Raw genomic sequence first — 20,855 nt, forward strand, 5'->3', positions numbered from 1 at the left:
GAAACAAATAATCATAGGGGGAAAATGGGGAGAGGCAAACCAAGAGACAGACTCTGAACTATAAAGACCAAATGATGGTTATCAGGGGGTCGGTGGAGAGGATGGCGGGGGGCACATGAGTTAAATAGGTGATGGAGATTTAGGAACGTACTTGTGATGAGCACCAAGTGTTGAGTCACTAAATTGTACTCCTGAAACTAGTATTACACTGTATGTTAACTAACTGGAATTTACATAAAAACTAAAAACTAAATAAAAAATACAGGAGTTCTGCTTTAAAGAGCAAAGAATTGAGACTGTACTGCTAAAGTGTATGTTGTCTGCTTTTTGTTTTTATCATGGGAGGAGTTTAAAGAAACAGAAGTGCCATTAAGCTAGGGTAATAGAGGATTGCCAGATAAGATATTTGAGCAAAGCAGTGTATATACATATGGTTTCTGGCATATATATATAAGTGCTTTTTTAAGAGGCGCCTGGGTGGCTCAGTCGGTTGGGCATCTGACTTGGTTTCAGCTCAGGTTGTGACCTTGGGGGTTGTGGCGTCCAGCTCTGTGTCAGGCTCCTTGCTGGGCATTGAGCCTGCTTAGGATTCTCTTTCCCTCTACCATTTGTACTCTGTCTAAAAAAAAAAAAGAAAAAAAATGCTATTGTAAGAGTAGCTCTAAAAAACTATATTAAAAGGTAAGATTTTTCTATCATTTTCTTCCTGTATACTTTGACAGATTGTAGGGTTCGGGTGGTGCTGTCTTAATAAAATGAATTGGGATCTTTATCTTTCTTTATTCTGGAATGGTGAATAGCTATGACAGAAATTTTCTGTCTCCTAAGGATACTGCTTAAAAGGTATCAGAAACCCATCTGAACCTGGAACTTTCTCCAGGGATAGTATTTTGAGAATACTTCCAATTATTTATATAGGTATTGCCCTATCTTTTCTACCTTTTCTTCAACCAGTTTTGATGTTTTCCATTTAATTCACTTCTCAGATTCATTAGTATCAATATAGAGAACCTTTATAATTTTTAGTGTTCTTGTATTTGAAATTTTATCTTTATTTTTTCTTACTCTTTGTGTTTATATCCCCCTTTTCTTGATTTGACTTTGCAGAGGCATGGCTTTCTTATCTTTTTCAAGGGCTTAGAACACTTATTTTTATTCTTGTTTAATAATGAAAGCAGTTAAGGCTATTAATTTTCCCCGTAGTGCAGATTGCCTAAATTCTATAAATTATGGCTTCTAGTGCTCTCATTGCCATTAATTTGAAAAGCATTTTTTAGAAGTCAGGTTTATTGTGGTATAATTTATTTACAGAAACCTTTCTAGGTATACTGATCAATGAGTTCTAATAAGTGTGTATAGTTATATAACCACCACCACAATTGACATATAGAACATTTTCATCACCCCAAAAGTTCCTTCAGGCTCCTCTGTAGTCAGTCCTTCCCCCAACTCCTAACAACCACCAATCTGATTTCTGTCCCTATAATTTTGCCTTTCTAGAATATAAATGCAATCACACAGTATGTAGCCTTCTGGATATGACTTTTTTTTACTTAGCATAATGCTTTTGATATTCATTCATGTTGCTGCATTAAGCAGTAATTTGTTCCTTTTTATTGCTAAGTAGCATCCCAGTGTATGGACGTACCACAATTTGCTTATTCATTCACAGGTTGAGGGACACTTGGATTGTTTCCAGTTTTTGTTATTATAAATCAAGCTACTATTGTACAGGTCTTTGGGAGACATTTCTGAGGTAAATACCTAGGACTTGAACTGGTGGGTTGTGTGGTAAATATATTACTAACTTTGTAAGATACTGCCAAACTGTTTTCCATGCTGACTGTACCATTTTACATTCCCACCAGCAGTATGTAAGAGTTCTAGTTCTCTATCTTTGCTAGCACTTTCTATCATAGGGCTTTGTAATTTTAGCCATTTTATTAGGTATGCAGTGGTATCGCATCATGGTTTTAATTTGCATTTTCCTAATGACTAATGATGAGTATCTTACAGGCTTGTCATCTATATCTCTTTGGTGAAGTACCTATTTTAATCTTTTATGCATTTTTTAAAGATGGTGTTCTTGTTACTGAGGTTTTTATATATTCTGAATACAGATACTTGATCAGATATGTATTTTACAAGTATTTCCTGCCAGTATGTGTCTTTACAGTATCTTCTAGAGAGTAGAAGTTATTTACTTTGATGAAATTTAGTTTATCAATTTTTTTTTCACTTTTTTAGGTTGTGTTTTTTGTTTTATCTAGGAAATCTTTACCTGATCCAAGGTCACAGAGATTTTGCCCTGTGTTTTTTTCTAGAAGTTTTATAACTGTGGTTTTATATTTAGCTCTGTGTGATCCATTTTGAGTTGACTGTTGTCTACTCAGGTACAAGGTAGGGATTGATATGCATTTAGATAGGCAATCATCCCACACCTTTTGTTGAAAAGACTGTCCTTTCTTCATTGGCTTACCTTAGCATCTTTGTTAAAAATTCTTTTACCATGTTGACATAAGTCTGTTTCTGGGTTCTGTTTCTTTGATCTATGTGTCTATCCTTAAATGAATAGCACACTGTCTTGGGGGTTTTTTTAGTTTTATTTATTTAAGTAATCTCTACACCCAATGTGGGGCTCCAACTCACGACCCTGAGAGCAAGAGTCCCAGGCTCTTCCGACTGAGCCAGCCAGGCACCCCAATAGCACACTATCTTGATTACTGTACCTTTATAGTAAGTCTTGGAATCAGGTGGTGTGAGTCCTCTACCTTTGTATGTATCAAAATTATTTTCGGTGTTCTAGGTCCTTTGCCTTTTCATATAAAATTTAGAATCAATTTGTCAGTCTCTGCAAAAAACCTTGCTAGGATTTTGATTGGTATTTGCATCTATAAATCAGTTTGAAAAGAGCTGACATCTTAATAGTATTGAGTTTTCTGATCCACGAACAAAATATCTCTCTCTGTTTATTTAGGTTTTAGTTTATCATCAGCAGTTCTTAGTTTAAAGCATCCAAATCTTGTAACATTCTGTTAGATTTATTCCTAAGTAGTTCGTGGGTTTTGGTGGTATTATAAATGATTGTTTTCTTAGATTTCCAAGAGAGCAATTTTGATTTCTTCTGTGACCCTGAAATTAATTTTTTTCTTTATTCATATTGTTTTTTTCCAGTTTTATTGAGATATACTTGACACACATCACTGTATAAGTTGAAGGCGTGCAGCATGCTTTCACTTACATTTATTGTGAAATAATGACCGAAGTAAGTTTACTTAGTGTCCGTCATCTCATGCAGGAACAATAGAAAAAAGTTTTCTTACGATGAGAGCTCTTACGCTTTACTCTCTTAACAATTTTCATATACATCACACAGCAGTGTTGACTGTAGTCATGTTGTATGTTCCACACCTGATACTAACTGATCTTATAACTGGAAGTTTCTGTTTTTGAAGTTATCAGTTTTTTGTATTCATGGAATTTTTGTTGTTGCCAACCTTCTGTTATTAATGTCTAATTTTAAAGTTTCTTTGAGACCCAGTGTAGGATCACTTTTTATAAATATGGTTGACCATTGAACAACATGTGTTTGAACTGCATGGGTCCACTTATACATGGATTTTATGTATAGATCTGTCAGACTACCATGTTCTACTGTGTAGGGAGTCAGCACCCTCACCCCTGTGTCAACTGTAGTTCAAAGGATTTAAAAAGAAGGTATATTTTCTATATTAATTATACCAGATATGTTATTTGTAGTAAAATATGTAGACAAATATATAGTATATAATGTTACGTGTTATATATATGTATTGCGTTAATATTACATATTACATGTAATGTTACATATTGTATATGTATACTATATACTATATATATTACTAATATAGCGTTTTAGTATAAAGCTATATTGAATCTACTTTATTGATAGTACTCAAGTATACCATCTTAAATTAGTTTTTTTTTCTTTTGATCTATGGAGTTTTGATATTTATTCTCTTCTCACACCCATTTGTATTTTAATTTAAAAATCTTAGGGGCGCCTGGGTGGCTCAGACTGTTGAGTGTCCGACTTCAGCTCAGGTCATGATCTCATGGTCTGTGAGTTCAAGCCCCGCGTTGGGCTCTGTGCTGACAGCTCAGAGCCTGGAGCCTGCTTTGGATTTTGGGTCTCCCCCTCTCTCTGCCCCTTCCCTGCTCACGTGTGCACTCTCACTCTCTCTCTTTAAAAGTAAATAAACGGTAACAAAAGAATTTTTTTTATCTTAATGCTCTTATTGCACAAATAGAACTTATTAATGTAAAGGGATCCTCTATCCTATTTAAAGCTTTTTGCCTCTAGGGGCTGGGTGGCTCAGTTGGTTAGGTGTCTGACTTCAGCTCAGGGCCTGATCTCACAGTTTGTGAGTTTGAGCCCCGCATGGGGCTCTGTGCTGACAGCTCAGAGCTTGGAGCCTACTTTGGATTCTATGTCTCCCTCTCTCTCTGCCCCTCCCCTGCTCATGCTCTGTCTGTCCCTGTCTCTCAAAAATAAATAAAACATTAAAGCTTTTTGTCTCTGATTCTTTATATATCATTAACATTGCTACTTGTTTTTCTTTGCATGTATTCATTAGTCTGTCAATTTTATTATTGACTTTTCTCCGTCATTTGGGTTTAATCCTTATAAATAGCACATAGTTAAATTTACCTCTTTAGACTTAATCTGAGTCTTTTTAAATAGTGTAATATAAATTATTTGCATTTATTGATATACCTGATGTTTTTGCTTACTTTCCCCATCTTCCTATTGTTCTTATACATTCTTTCTTGTTTCCTTTCTCCATTACTTTCCTTTGTTACTTTGATTGTTTTCTTTATTCCTTTATGTTCTAGTGAATTAAAAAGATTTTTAGATGCTAATTAAACATTTGTTTTTACTTATGTCTGTACTCAGTATATATTAATGTAAGAACATGTGTGTCTGTTAAGAATGAAAAGTGTGGTCATTGAAATGTTGCAAATTTTAGCAGACTTGAATTCTCTTTTTTCCTCCCCTTCACTCTTTCCTATATCTTATTAAAATAATCTGGAATTTAATGATCAATCTTTTTTTTTTTTAATGCTATACAGTGGGTTTTTTTTTGTAATAAGTTTTTTCATAATATATGCACTGAACTTCACAGCCACATGAACAGTCACTTAAATGTTAACTAGTTTGTTGATTTCACAGCTTGCTAGTATTTCTTCATTTTACCACATCTTCCCTTGAGTTTTTAATTCTGATTTATCTTTCTTTTTTCTTTGATTAACTAACTTTTTTCTTTGATTAATTTTAATTGAAAATATGTATTTTTTAATATTTGTTTCTCTCACAAAGAATTTTTTCCTGTGCCTGAAACCTGAGCATATTGATCTTAATTAAATAGATATGGTCAAATAATCACTACCTCACAGCCTAGATATATTTTTGAAAATATTGAAATAGAACAGAGGAAAACAGTGATAATGATATTTGTTGGTTTCAAATTTGAGTTTTACTCCCAATTACCAAGAGTAATTATATTTTTTCTAGGGCTTCCTTCTTCCCCCCCTTCCCTCCCTCCTTTTTTCCTGCCTCTCATCCAGTCGCATCCACCACTGATTAATTTTTGGGTTTTGGTACTTCAAGAGTGATTGTGTCTGTTTCATTGCTACTTTTGCTGGTGTGATGGTAGGTATTATAATTAACATATGGAATCATATATTCCAGATTTAAAGGAAATCCTTTCATTCTAAATGTTTTAAAAACACAAAATGAAGGCCTAATATAGTGTATTTTTATTAATATAGCCAAAAACAGAATTAATTTCATAAGAACAAAAATATTTTTTCATGTGTTTATATTTTTGTTTGGATTTTGTATGCTTGCTAATATAAATATCCATTTTAGTTGGTGTTAATTTATGTTAATAGCTTACACTTATTTTGATGTTATAATCTTATCTGAAGAAGTTGATTTATACAACCTGTCTGTTACGAAGCAAAAGATAATTCTGGATATTTTCAAAGACATAATTTTATTTTTGGTTTTATATCTCCTGAGAGCTCTGATTTGTACCTTATCTGATACTAGGAGGAATGATAAGTTAAGCCTGAGAATTAGTTCTTTTACATCTTTTTCTTTGTGGTTAGTAGAATGGAGACATTTTGAGAGATTATGTCTCTGGCAGAGTACTTTGAAACATAATGTTTTTCTGTACCTTAAAGATTATAAAATTTTTGCCATGCTTTTCTGGAACACATCCCTGGTGGCCAGTCCCATTCTAGGGTAGAGGAGAAGCCCCTATTTAGGAACTGACCCAGAAAACGGTAATTCAGGACAGAGCTTCAGTTGAGAAGTGAGGTAAGCCAGCCTAGAGAGAGAAATTCAGACCAAATAGTGAAGAAGATTGTCGTGGTGAGTGAGAAAGGGCGCTCTGTTTGAAGAGTTAGTTTTCCTTTTTGTCAATGTGAAAATGGCCCTGGTAAGAACAGTTTGTAATAGGCTATGTCCTTGGAACCGAAACTTGAGCCAGACTTCATCACTGACATAGGATTGATGTGCCATCCCTGGGGAACTTCGTGATGTGCTCTGTTAAGCTTACTGATCTGAATTAATGAACCTTGAAATCAGTATGTATTTACTGGGAGCATTTTAGTACCCAGTACTGTGCTGAATGACAGAAATTAGAAGATAACATTAATTTTCTAATATTTTCCCTCAATTTTTTAAATGGTAAAATTCTTCTTGCTTTTTAAAAATCATTAATATTGTTTTCATAAATGTCTCACATATGCCTTCTTGATCGTCCCGAAAGGTTAAATGTCTCCTAATACACAGAGCACTCTACAAGGCATAATTTTTAATACATAGAAATAGAAGACATAATCCTTAACTTCTGGGGCTATTTGGCTGAGGGTTTTATTCTTAAGCACAAGTAAGTTAATAGCACAAGGCAGGACAGTTTAGGGAATAAGACATAGATAAGTGGAAATGGCTTAAGTATTTGAATAAATAAAAAAAGACTGTGGTATTACCTAACCACAATCACTTTTTTAAAAACTGCTTTCTTCTGTACTTCAAAAACAGCGTCTGTGTCTTCTCTTATTTCTTAATCCTTCACTCTTTCTTTCATACACTTGCATTTAGATGTTTCCCTATTGCTTCTGCTTAGGCACTTAAAAACGTCGCCAGTGTTCTTAATGCTAAATCCGGAGGCTTTTCTGCCTTCGTCATGGCCCCTTCAGCCTGCCCCTTCTCTTGGCTTCTTTGCACTGAACTGCCCTCACTCAGTTTTTCCACCCTTGAAACTGTATCATCTTTGCATTCTTCACCCCTCCTTTTCTTTGGAGTTGAGTCTTTGGGTTGAGTTGAAGCTGGGTGCTTCCTCCCACTTATTTTGTGCCAGTCTGACTGCTCCCCTTCACATCAGCCTGGGCATTCTAGTCCTTCTCCTGGAGCTGAACTACTCTCCAGCATCATAGCTTGTAGAGCTTACAGAATTCTTGGACTTTCTATTATTATAGACAATAAACATCACCCCCCTTTTATTTTAACATTTACTTCTTTTTATGCCAATACATTCGTGTGTGAAAATTCAAAAGCTGCAAAAGGATCCATAGATATAGATATAGATATATACACACACGTGTATATATATATATATATGTATTATCTATATGTATATGTAAAATATTTCCCACTTACTCTTCTGCCATCCCCTCAGCTCCTTTGCCCAATGGCAACCAATGCCTAATTTCTTGTATGTTTTTCCAGAGATGTTTTACATGAAAGCAATTTGGTATACATCTTTACCCCCATTTTGCAGACAAAGAAGTTGAGACTCAAAGATTTCAGTAATTGGCTCAGATCACAGAGATGGTAAGTGGCAGGGCCAGAATTCCAGTGTGAATCTTCCAGTTAAAAATCTGTTTCTTGTCAGATTCCAAATGCTTGGTAGATATTTCTCCTTGGACTTCATATCTCTTCCTATTTCCGTCTTTCCTCTGAAATTAGCTTATTCCTGTAAATTCTCAATCTTCAAAAATGGAATCAACATGCTCTTGTCATCAGGTTTGAAATTTTGTAGTAGTCATTGAGTCCTTGTTGATTCCCTCATACATAATCTGTTTCAAAACGTCTTTCATATTCACACTCCACTCTCCATTCCCACCACCAAGCTGTGGTTCAGGCTATTGTCCATCACCACCTGCCTGGATTACTGCCATAGTCTGTAGGTTGGCTCCTTGGCTCTCAACTGTGTTTATCATTGCCAGAATAATCTTCCCTAATGCTTTTGATAAGTTATTCCTCTCCAGTGGCTTCCTTTTACCTTTCTCATTAAGTCTAAATTACTCTGCCTAACTTTCAACGTCATCCTTAATCTGACCTAATCTTCCTTATGCAGTGTTTCTCTCTCTTAGCCTTCATCTCTTTTGGTCATACCTCCTCATAGGTCACAAATAAATACTCCATATTCAGATCTAATTGCCACAGTTCTTGTTTGCTTCATCTTAATCACAGTCTTCCCTTCCATGACCAGAAACTACTTTATCTTTCAAGTCCATTTGCATTTCTCCCGGGATTATTTGCTTCTGCTGCTGCTGCTTTTCTTATTAACTAGGTTTTTGTTTCAGTTGAAAAAGTACATGTGCACATGATAAAAAATTCAGAGTTCAAAGTGCACAGTGAATGAGATACAAATCATCTCTTCCCCCAGCCCTCGCCCACAGAGGTGGTCAGCGTTACTATTTTCTTACATATCCTTCTGAATTTTGTCATTTGTCATCCATATGCAAGCATGTGTATGTCCCGTCTTCTTTCTGTACGAAAATGGAAATACAGTATATACATGTTCTGAACCTTTTATCAATAGTACATCTTGGGAAACATCTCATGTTAGCACTTAGATCTACTGCGTTCTTTTACCAGCTGTGTGGTACTCCCTTTATATTTCCAGTCCCACGGACGGACGGACGTTAGAGTTGTTTTTAGTACTTTTACTGTTACTGATTACATTGCTACATTGACTAGTTGGTTTAAAAAAAAAAAATCACCTTTATGAATGTACCATTTCTAAAAAAGGAGTCCTTGGGTCCAATGATATGTACATTTAAAATTTTTATATTTAATGCCACTTACCCACCAGTGAAGTTTACGCCATTTTACCATTCTATCAGCAATGCATGAGAACACCTGTATCCCACACTGTTTTCAGTATTGTATTTTATTAAACTTGTCTAATCTGGTGAAAAAAAGTCTCTTAATTTAAATTTTTCAAATTATGAGTGAGGTTTAACTTCTTATATTTATTTAAAAGCCATTTTGTATACAAAAACCATTTTGTATAAATACTATCTGTGAACTACTCATTTTTCTATTGGGTTGTCTATTTATTAGTAAGAACTTTTTATATATTGAGGTTATTGGGCCTTCATTGACCTTACATGATGGGAATATTTTTTTTCCCAGGTTTGTCAATTATCTTTTTACTTTTTCTTTTCCCATGTTGATCCCTTAGCAGTTTTTACAGTTTTGGTTTTTATTTGTGACAAAAAAGAAACAAGAGTTTAGTTTTATCTTACCCAAATGACTCGCCAATTGTCCTTGAACTGTTGATTTAAAAGCCCCTCTGATTTGAAATGCCATTATCGTATATTAAATTCTATGTGTATTTGAATCCATTTCTGGGACCAGTTCTCTCTGATTGATTTCTCTGTCCATGAGTATGAAAAACTTTGACTTCTACAGGTTTATTATACATTTTATATTTGGTAGGGCTTATTTTTGTCCATCATTATACTTTATCAGAATTTTTCTGGATATTTTCTGATTTTTATTTTTCCATATTATCTTTAGAAACAGATCTAAATCTCCCCATTCCCAAGATTTTGATATTTTTATCTGGGACATACTAAGTTGATTTTATATTTTGTAAAGTTTATTAACCCTTTCTGGAATTTTATTTTTTATTTTTCCCCCGGTCTTTAAGTTTTGCCATTTTCTGAACCTTTGCCCTTGTTGGAGAATGGGAATTAGTTGAATTTAGCAGGGCAGTTATTTGACTACTTACAAGACATGTCCCAAGAGTAAATATACAGGATGAGGCAGGAGTCCCTGTAGTATAAGCTTATATTTATAGCTGACTGTGCTGAAAGAAAAGCATCTTCTTTTTCGTAATTCTTCAGATCATCTCAGGCATAGAGTAGATGACCCGAAATGGAGAAGAGACAGCTCATTCACTTGTATAGTAGATAGAATTGCCACATTCTATTTTTTTTAAAATATACATACATGAACTAACATAGGTATCTCTCAAGTAAGCAGAGTGTGGTAGAGGTTCTGCTTGTGAGGACCAAATAGTACGTAATTTATACACTGGGCTTAATAAAAAATCAGTCATGATGACCTTTTTTTTTAAATAGACTTTATTCTTCATAATAGGTGTAGATTTACAGAAAAATGGGAAAGACAATACAGAGGATCGCCACACACCCCACATCCAGTTAACCCCTATTATTGGTAATTAACATTAGTATGGCACATTTGTTAAAATTAATAAACTGTTGATACATTATTTTTTTTTAATTAAAAAAAATTTTTTTTTAACGTTTATTTATTTTTGAGACAGAGAGAGACAGAGCATGAACGGGGGAGGGGCAGAGAGAGAGGGAGACACAGAATCAGAAGCAGGCTCCAGGCTCTGAGCCGTCAGTCCAGAGCCCGACACGGGGCTCGAACTCACGTACCGTGAGATCGTGACCTGAGCCGAAGTCGGACGCTCAACCGACTGAGCCACCCAGGCGCCCTGATACATTACTATTATTAATCAAAGTTCATTCCTTATTCTGGTTCCTTTAGTTGTTACTTGGTGTCCTTTTTCTGTTCCAGGAGCCCATCTAGGAAACGACATTATATTTAGCTAACATGTTTCCTTAGGGTCCTCTTGGCTGTGGCAGTTTGACTTAAGTTTTTATCATGGGGGGGGAAAAGATACAATTTTTCTAAAAGCTAGGACATTTAAAACAACTAGACAATTTTAAAGTATATTGGCATTTCAACTTCTGCGTTCTTTACTCCTCTGTATTTCAGGCACTCTGTGAATGTGCCCTCCAGACTCCTTATGACAGCCTGAAACTTGGGATGTTGTCTGTCCTTTCCACACTGTCAGGGACCATTGCCATCAAACATTACTTCAGCATAGCTTCAGGTAAGGCGAAGACAGGGGAGAGCATACGGACAATGTGGTAATCCCTTTTTCATGCTGATGGGTCATGTTGCTTCTTCTGTAAAGCCTTAGAATCCAGGACGGTTCCAATCTCATACTCTGTTATATGCTAGTGATTGATTTGAAAAGGATTTCTTAACTAATGTCTGTTGTCATAAAATCTTGCACCTTTGATTATAATTCAAGGATATTGGTTTTCTAGATTTGCCCTGTTTTGAATTATATGTAGGTGAAACAGTATTTTTGCAGGTACTTAACATAGCTTGTTTGCTTTTGTATGCCTCTGACTCAAAGTGCCCTTTGGATTTAAGTACATTTCAAAGGCCAAATGGTGGTGATGTTTAAAAGCAAATGTCACATGCCCTCTTTTAGGTATATGTCATCCCTCTGGAAAATGATTAAAATAAAAACTTTACCCCAGTTCAATAATGATTTCCTAGTTGCCTATTCCAGATGATTTAACTTCAGAATGCCTTTATTGGGGTGCTTGGGTGGCTCAGTCAGTTAAACACCTGACTTTAGCTCAGGTCATGATCTCATAGTTCGTGGGTTCGAGCCCCCCATTGGGCTTTGTGCGGACCGCTCAGAGCCTGGAGCCTGCTTCGGGTTCTCTCTCTCTCTCTCTCTCTCTCTCTCTCTCTCTCTCTCTCTCTCTGTCTCCCTCCTCCCCCTCCCCTACTTGTGCTCTGTCTCTGCCTCTGTCTCTCAAAATTAAATAAACATTTAAAAAAATTAAAAAAAAAAAAGTTGGGAAGTGGGAGAATACATACTAGTGATACAGCGGTGACCACGGCCACAACCAGTTTCTAGGATCTGCCGTAGGCAGTGGGCGTTTGCTGTGTCATGCATGGTCCCTTTGGCAGCAGTGTAAGTTGTGACATTGAGGAATCAGTGCCAGTGGTGGCAATATCTTCACTGAACTCATTCTGTGCATGATTTGGGCAGTGATCTTGGTTGGTCTCTAGCCTTGCCTGTTTCCTATTTTCTAAGCTTAGTTTTCTAGCCTTTCCAGTAATTCTGTGAGGTATTTCTTTTTAAAAAAGTTTTCTTTTTAATGTTTGTTTATTTTTGATAGAGTCAGAGATAGAGCGTGACTGGGGGAGGGGTAGAGAGCGAGGGAGACACAGAATCAGAAGCAGGTTCCAAGCCATGAGCTGTCAGCACAGAGCCCGACATGGGGCTCAAACTCACAGACCTTGAGCCTCAGTCAGACGCCCAACTGACTGAGCCACCCAAGCGCCCCATTCTGTGAGGTATTTCTATGTCAGTTATCCATTGCTACAAAATAAATCACCTCAAAACTTAGTGGCTTAAAACCATCGTGTTTGCTCTGATTCTGTATATCAGCAATTTTGATTGGCTTTTACTCAGAAAACTGCAGTCCTCTGGAACCTGGACCAGACTGGACGGTCTAAGGTAGTCTCATTCACCAGCTGGAGCGTGAAAGGCTTTCAGCAGAGGCACCATGGTTCTCCTGCATGGGACTCTCAGCAGGCCAGCTTAGCTTTGTTAACATCGTGTCCTCAGGGTCCTCACAGCTGCCAAAAGGAGGCAGGCCACCAGCACATAAGCACTTCTTCGCGTTGCGCTTGCACATGTTTCTTCATGTCTCGGTAGCCAGGGCAAGTCACACAGCCAAGTCTAAATAAGTGGAGAAATAAACACCTCTTGAGGCAAGGAATTAGAAAATTGCATTGCAAAGGGGCTTGCCTGCAAGGGATGTATTATTACAGCCTTTTTTATCAACAATCACATGCCCATTATGCTTTCCCTAAGTTCTTTTTCTACATGAGTCAGCCAGTCTCAGTTTCTCAGCTGATACTTACTATCCTTGACCGACATCCTTCCTGAAGAAAGCTGTGGTAAGCAGAGTATTAATTGTGTCTTATAACTTACAAGTGCCTTCCCATGCAAGGTCTCATTGCTTCTGTACAAGTAGCCTTTCAAGTAAGGCACATGCAGAGGAGTTTATAAGTATTAAAATCGAGGCTTACAGATTTGCAGTGATATGTCCAAAGGCACACATTATAAAGAGCCTTAGCCTGGGCCAGAACCCAAAAGTTCTGACTTAGGGTGCAGTTTTATACTAAATGACCTAGATGTAAAATGACTTTCTTTTTCTTTATTTTTTAAAAGTCATGTATAAGCTTTGTCAGGTTATAGTATTCAAGCACTTCTTGAGCTTTGTCCTTTTATTGAATGTTGAATTTTATTAAATTGCAGTTTCTATATGGAATTAAGCAAAAGGTTTAAATAACCACATTAGGTAATGCTTATAGGAAATTAAAAGTCAGGGATTTTACAAAATTGGACTATTCCCGTAAGCAATGGTAAATGTTTAAGTATGTTTTCATTGCTTAGATTTTTTCAACGTAAGCAGGATAGTTTGTAAAACAAAATTAAATTTTGCATCTAAATCACTAACAAATGGCTCGTAAGCATGTAAGATGTTCAGTGTCGCACATACCTAAGAAGAATGCCAAACAAAGCCACACTGAAATACTTTACCAGTCCATCAGATTGGCATAGATTCAGAAGTTTGATAGCAGGGGTGTGGGTGAACCACGACTCTCATTCATTGCTCATGGGTTGTGAATTATTAGTCTGCATAGGTGATTTGGAAATACTCATCAAAATTATAAATGAGCCAGAAATTTCACTTCTAGGAATTTATCCTACTAGTATAGTCACATATTTGACAAATGACAGATGTACAAGGGTATTCATAGCATCATTATATGTAATAGCAAAATACTATCCATCAGCAGGGGTGTAAGAGCATAAAAAAATCCGTCAGTAGGGACCGCATTAAAGAAATAATGTTATACAACGGCAATAGAAGTCAGTGTAATTTATTAAAAAGAATGTATGGCATGGAATAATCTCCATGATACAATGTTTAAAGAAAAAGCAAGATGCAAAAGTGTATGAAAGGAGAAAGCAATAGCAAAATATGTGCACTTGCAAATTTATAGAGCCTGGAATGATACACAAGGAACTGATAGCATTGGGTGCATGAAGAAGACTTCTCATTCACTGACTTTATACATTTTTCTAATATTTGTTGAACCTTTTGAACCAGTTGGATTTATCTTAGCAAATAATTTCTAAGTAAATAAAAAAATTAAATTTAAAAGTAATATTTTCCCTGAAACAGTTAACAGAAAAATGCCACAAAATACTATATTTTAAAGGCAGAGTATTGGCCACTATCTACTTATCATGAGTATATGTGAATTTTTAAATTGTGTTGATGTGCGTAAAGGGAAAAAAATTTATTTAAAGGAAACACTCTAGAAAGCTAATGAAATAATGCCACACTCATTTGTGGGATTTGGGATGATTTTTGGTTTTTTTTTTGGATCTTTATGTTTTTTTGCCAAATGTCCTATGATGACGCTTCATAGAAAAAAAGGAAAAATGTAAGTTGCAGAACACATCTGTAAATTTATAAATGAGTCTGTTTTGTCCAAATCACATAGGAAAGAAAAAGAATGGAGGAAATACAAGTGCCATAGTTTTGAAAAGCTTTTCAAATATTTTAAAAACACTGAGGCTTTACCTGAGCTAGTATTTTTATGTTAAACTGCGAATCAGTAAGGCGACATATGTCCCACACTGCCTGAGGTAGTCTTGGTTTATGCCTGTTGTAAGTAGTAATGATGTCCCCCTTCAGCCTCAAAAGATATGATCAACCTTGGTAGGAGAGGCAAGGTTGAAGTTGATAGGAATCATGGAAAATAAGCAAGAATGGAAAAAGGAAGGCAGAAACAAGAGACTGCTAAAAAGTTGAAAAGCTTTAATCTTCTTGAAGCTCACTCACTTATACCTGAGAGCTTCTCTACTGTATGTAAAAATATTTGCAACATAAGCCTTACGTTACAGAATTTCAAGTGTGAATTTTAAAGGTGACTGCAGTCTACAGCATAGAGCGTGAGGTATAAAGCACAGGGGTAGGACATAAGTAACGGATTTTACGTTACAGAATTTCAAGTGTGAATTTTAAAAGTCACTGCAATCTACAGCAGAGAGCATAAGGTATAAAGCACAGGGGTAGGACATAAGTAACAGATTTTATGATCTCAGGGGCAAGATGCTTAAAATCTTTGGGCTTCAGTTTCTTCTGTAAAAAGCATCGAATTATGTGATGTCAGAATCCTTTCCAGTTCTAAAATCATGAATTCTGTGTAAACCTTAACTCTATGCCAGCCATTGAGGTAAGAAAATCAAACTTTAAAAGTTTTGCTTCTCTTTTTCTTTCCTCTCTTAAAGGTCAGGTTTACCTGATTAGAAGCCTGTATTGACATCCTAATTTTAATGAGAACCAATTGGTTCCCCAGAACCAATCTTTAGTTGTTTTGGCTTTTGCTGTGCTCCTTAGTCAGTTTTTATTAATATTTTTGTGGGAAAGTCCTATATTATTTTAGATCCTAATCATTACAGACTATCGCATATACCTGTTCTAAGTACCTTGACAGGAGAAGCAGGAATGATTGTTTTTATTGATGATGGAGTAGAAGTAGATGGAGTAGAAATTTTCCTTTGAAAATGAGAAAAATGAACCTAGACATTGAATTGCTTTTGGACTATATGAGTGAATTAAATCGGTGCTGCTTTTCTCTTCTTGTTTAGGAAACGTGGGTTCTTCCCCCAGATCTTCTGACTTGGTCCAATTAGCCCAAGAATGCTGTTACCATAACAACAGGGGCATTGCAGCTCATGGAGTGCGAGTCCTAACTAATATAACTGTCTCCTGTCAAGAAAAAGGTCAGTTTGATCAGGACTGATACTCTATATAAACTTTCAAATTGAAGTTTTGGTGGAATTGTGTATGTGTCTTTGGTTTTTTAATCCCTTATTATTTTTAGCACTTGTGCTTTTACCTACTGGTTGCCTCCTGAAGTGTTCTTAGAGCAGGTTTTCTCAAGACTACTTAATCCCATGAAAAATAAAAATATGAAAATGAGGACCTTGGGATTGAGATTGTGAAACTGAAAGGTTTCATGGAGCATTGCCCATTTCCTCTCAGTGCTGAACTTTGTGTGGATGGTGCTGTGGGTAGGAATCGCTTATGACTGCCCTGTGGTATGACAGTTTGTTCACCTGTACAAAAGCCTGAGAAATTTAGGAAAAAATACTTTAAGTTAACAAGGGGCTTAAGTAACAAATAGTTTTCACCTAGGGGCAAATGAGTTAACAGAGTAATATGAATTAAATTGGCATAGAATTTGTCTCTGGGTATTTAAAGTTAAACTGATTTGCATAATTTAAGATATGAATAGAAAATGCTTAGGGGTGCCTGGGTGGCTCAATTGGTTAAGTGGTTGGCAGACTCTTGATTTGGACCCAGGTCGTAATCCCAGGGTTCTGAGATTGAGCCCCACTTGGGGTTCTGTGGACCGTAGAGCCTGGTTAAGGTTCACTCTAGATCTCTCCCCCTGCCCCTCTTCCCTGCTGGAGCTCTTTCTCTCTCTCAGAAAAAAAAAAAAAAAAGGAAAAGAAAAGAAAAAGAAAGGAAAGAAAGAAAGAAAGAAAGAAAGAAAGAAAATGTTTACATTTTATTATATTCCTAACATCTTTGATCTAAATAAAGGCTTGAATAAGTTCATGCTGGTGTTCAAAACCAGAAATGCATTTTGGATATTTCTTCTATTACAGTGTTTATTTTGATCTTTATTAAGGATCATAAATAGAAATCTTAGCCCCACAAAACGTCAGCACTGCTCATTCTTAGTACCTATTTTTTTTCTCTAGCATCCTGACCTTCAGTAGTCTTAACACTGTTTGTCAAGCCTTATACTAATTCAGATAACATTTCTTTAAATTGTTCTTTAAATGTTGTTCTTATTTGAATAATTAAACCTGTTTTATTTTTTAAATAGTTATGAGTGTTTTCTACCATGTAACATAGAAAACTGTGCGTTCTCAAAGCTCATACATATTAACCTAAATATGGTTAACTAATATATTCAGAACTTTCTAGAACTTCTAGAGAAATTTTAGCCCCATGGCAGTGGAAAGATGCTGTAGTACTCTATTACATGAGACATCTTAAGGAATTTGTTCTTTGTGGTCTGACTTATAACATTAATAAGATTATGTGGCATCTTCATTACTTCCTAAAAGGGGTGCAGTTTTCATTAGAAAGTTACCTTGTAGGTGAAAATAGACAAGCATAATCTGTCCAGTTAGGAAAGAAGATTAAAGATTTATGTCTAGTTAGGAAGACATGGTTTGCCGTTCCTAGTATTTTCCTCAGCGAAGCTGGTGACCCTGTTTCAGTTATGCTTTATTTATACCTTTACGGCTTTAGCTCTTGATTTAATGTGGGTATATATATCTTTTTTTAAATATTAGTTTCAGGTGTATGACAGAGTGATTTGATATTTGCATATATTGTGAAATGATCACCACAGTTAGTCTGTTTAATGTCAGTCACTATATACAGTTATAAAATTTCTTCTTGTGATGAGAATTTTTAAGATCTACCCTTTTAACAACTTTCAAATATGCAATATAGCGTTATTAACTATACTAACCATGCTATACAATACATCCCATGACTTACTCATCTTATAGCTAGAGGTTTGCACCTTTCAACTCTCTTCTCCCATTTTTACCTACCACCTGCCTCTGGCAACCACCAGTCTGTTCTTTGTACTTACGAGCTCGGTTTTTGTTTGCTTTTGCTTTTGCTTTTTGCTTGTGTATTTGTTTGTTTTAGATTCCACGTATAAGTGAAATCATATGATCATATGTCTTTTTCTGACTTATTTCACTTAACATTATGCCTTCAGTATCGATCCATGTTGTCTCAAATGTCAGGTTTTCCTTCTTTTTGTGGCTGAATAATGACCCTTTGTGTATCAATACCACATTTTCTTTATCCATCATCTTATTGGTTGTTTCCATATCTCGGCTGTTATAAATAATGCTGTAACGAACATGAAGGTGCATATGTCTTTTTGAGTTATCAGTTTTATTTTCTGTGAGTAAATATCCAGAAATGGAATTGCTGGATCATATACTAGTTCTGTTTTCAGTTTTCTAAAGAACCTCCATGCTGCCTTCCAGAGCAGTTGCATCAATATGCATTCTCACCAGCAGTGCACAAGGGTTCCTTTTTCTCCACATCCTCACCAGCTTGTTCTTTCTTGTCTTTTCGACAGTAGCCATTCTAACAGGTGTGAGGCGATCTCTCATGGTCGTTTTGATTTGCATTTCCCTGGTGATTGGTGATGTTGAGCCTCTTTTCGTGTACTTGTTGGCCCTCTGGATGTGTCCTTCAGAAAAATGATTTTTCAGGTCCTCTACCCAGTTTTTAATCGGATAGTTTGTTTTTTACTGCTGCATATGAGTTCTTTATATATTTTGGATATTAACCCCTTACCACATACATGATTTGCACATATTTTATCCCATTCAGCAGGATGCCTTTTCATTTTGTTAATGGTTTCCTTTGCTGTGCAGAAAGTTTTTAGTTTGATGTAATGTATATATTTTTATAATCATTAGTAAAGTAGTGGAAAGTGGAAGTCTAAAGATAGCCTTTACATTTCATAAGTAATGGTGCATGTACTTTTTCAGGAAGGTTAGCTTTACACATGACAGTGTTTCCTATATCTTTCAGTCCTTAATGTTTTTTCTTCTAAGTGTGTGTGTGTGTGTGTGTGTGTGTGTGTGTGTGTGTGTGTATTTAATCTTCTCCATTTGACCATTGTAAAACTTAGTGTTTTTCCTCTAGACCTTTTGGCACTGGAACAAGATGCTGTCTTTGGCCTGGAATCCCTTTTGGTACTTTGTAGTCAAGATGATAGTCCAGGTGCTCAAGCCACGTTAAAGGTGAAAATATCATTTATTTTAATATAATGCCTGTTTTTATTGCCTCAACTAGGGATTGGCAGTCTCTATAAAGGGCCAAATAGTAAATATTTTAAGTTTTGCAAGCTATACACTCTTGTCACAACTACTCAGTTCTACAGTTATAGGACAAAGCAGCCATGGATGGTGTGCATAAGGGGAAGAAAGAAAGTGTGGTGGTACGGCAGTAAAACTTTATTTACAAAACCAAGCAGGTGTTGGCCAAAGGGCAGTAGTTTGTCAACTCTGGCTTAAACACACAATTTGCCCTTGATCTTCACTTTCAAAATTATCGCTTTGACCATTGTTATTCCAAAGAATAGACAAAGTAAAAACCCAAACTTTGGCCTATTTTGCCTTCAGTTGACAGTGTTTATTTAGTTGAAGCAAATACATATGAAGGTCCTAGGCAACATAAGGCAAAATTAAATAGGCAGAGCCCCTGTACTTACAGAAGTTTATAATCTGAGGTAACAGTGATAAGAGATTTTAAAAGAGATATTTAAAATTTATTATGACACTGGAGATTTTTAAGGCTTTTAAGATGTGAAATGAGCCTACTCTTATTGGAGTGAAATATGAAATACAATTTGTGATGGTACAAAATTAAGAAAGGTGGGGCTAATAGAAGTAAAAGGCTATTAGGTAGATATTAGAGAATATAAGAATGATAGCTTGTCTAAGTTATGATTCAGTTCGAAGTAAGTCATAACTTAGTTTAGAATGTTAAGAAAAGGTATGTCACAGTGATGAACAGTGAAGATATTAGTTAAATAAAAATGTGTTTGGCAAATGATTCATCCCCAGAATCCCTTTGGAGCCACAATACATTTACATAAAAGTTTTAAAAAAGAGAGAAAGAAAACAAACCAAATCCTTTTCTTACCAGTTGTAGGTGTCAATAAAACACTGGCCTCAGCACCATGGGACATACATAGATGGTCAAGAAAGGTCTCTGTATTAGAGGAGTTCCCCATCTAGAACACACTGACATTTATCTAAGGGACAATAATACCAAACAGAATGCACTAAGTTCCCTGGTAGTACGAATCAAAGTGCAGTTCTAATGAGAGGACAGAGTTAAGAGTGATTCAGTTGAACTAAGGATGTTAGGGAAGATTTGAACGAGTAGCTGTCTTGTGAGTTAAACCTTGAAAGATGGGGTAGAATTTCGGTATTGAGGAAAGATCATTTGAATCCAAGTGATGACTGTTATAGAAGTTATGAAAACAGCAATCTGCCTCTCATGTTGGAAGATGGGTGAATAGCCCCCTGTGGCTACATGACACAATTAGGAGATCTGGAAGATCTGCTCTGTCAAGCAGGTTACCAGACCTGATGCCAAGGAACTTTGTCTTGATTCTCAAGGTAGTTGAGGGAATATTAAAATTTCTAAAGTAATGGACATGCTGTAACATTTGTTGTAGTTATTATTGTTATTTAAATATGTCTGCTATGTGCCATACTTTGTTGACAACTTGTATATATATTTTTTTCTTTACAAAAAACCAATCTAGTGAAATTTGTCCCTCTTTAATGCTCACGAGGAAATTAAGATTCATAAAGATAAAATAACTTGTTGAAAGATACCTAGCTGATCAAGGGCAGGCTGATCTTCAACTTTGGACCTGTCTGGTTCTGAAGACCTCATTGTGTCTTCCTAACACGTACTGAAAGCTACATGGTTGTAGTGTGAAGGTGGGTTAACGGGCCCATGCTTTCAAGAGATGGAAATTAGGAAGAGATTTACGTTGTGGTAGAGAGAAT

At 35.9% G+C, this 20,855-nt stretch overlaps 1 protein-coding gene across 1 annotated transcript in view; it reads left to right on the top strand.

The window, feature by feature from the left end:
* Positions 1 to 20,855, top strand: part of INTS7 (integrator complex subunit 7) — a 91,663-nt gene that overhangs the window by 37,984 nt on the left and 32,824 nt on the right. Inside the window, exons 8-10 of the mRNA XM_007096162.3 lie at positions 11,093 to 11,210; positions 15,861 to 15,995; positions 18,973 to 19,070. Coding sequence (XP_007096224.1) covers positions 11,093 to 11,210; positions 15,861 to 15,995; positions 18,973 to 19,070 — 351 coding nt within the window. The remainder of the gene's footprint in view (positions 1 to 11,092; positions 11,211 to 15,860; positions 15,996 to 18,972; positions 19,071 to 20,855) is intronic.

The sequence above is a fragment of the Panthera tigris genome, chromosome F3 (genome assembly GCF_018350195.1).
Source record: "Panthera tigris isolate Pti1 chromosome F3, P.tigris_Pti1_mat1.1, whole genome shotgun sequence".
Classification (NCBI taxonomy): domain Eukaryota; kingdom Metazoa; phylum Chordata; class Mammalia; order Carnivora; family Felidae; genus Panthera; species Panthera tigris.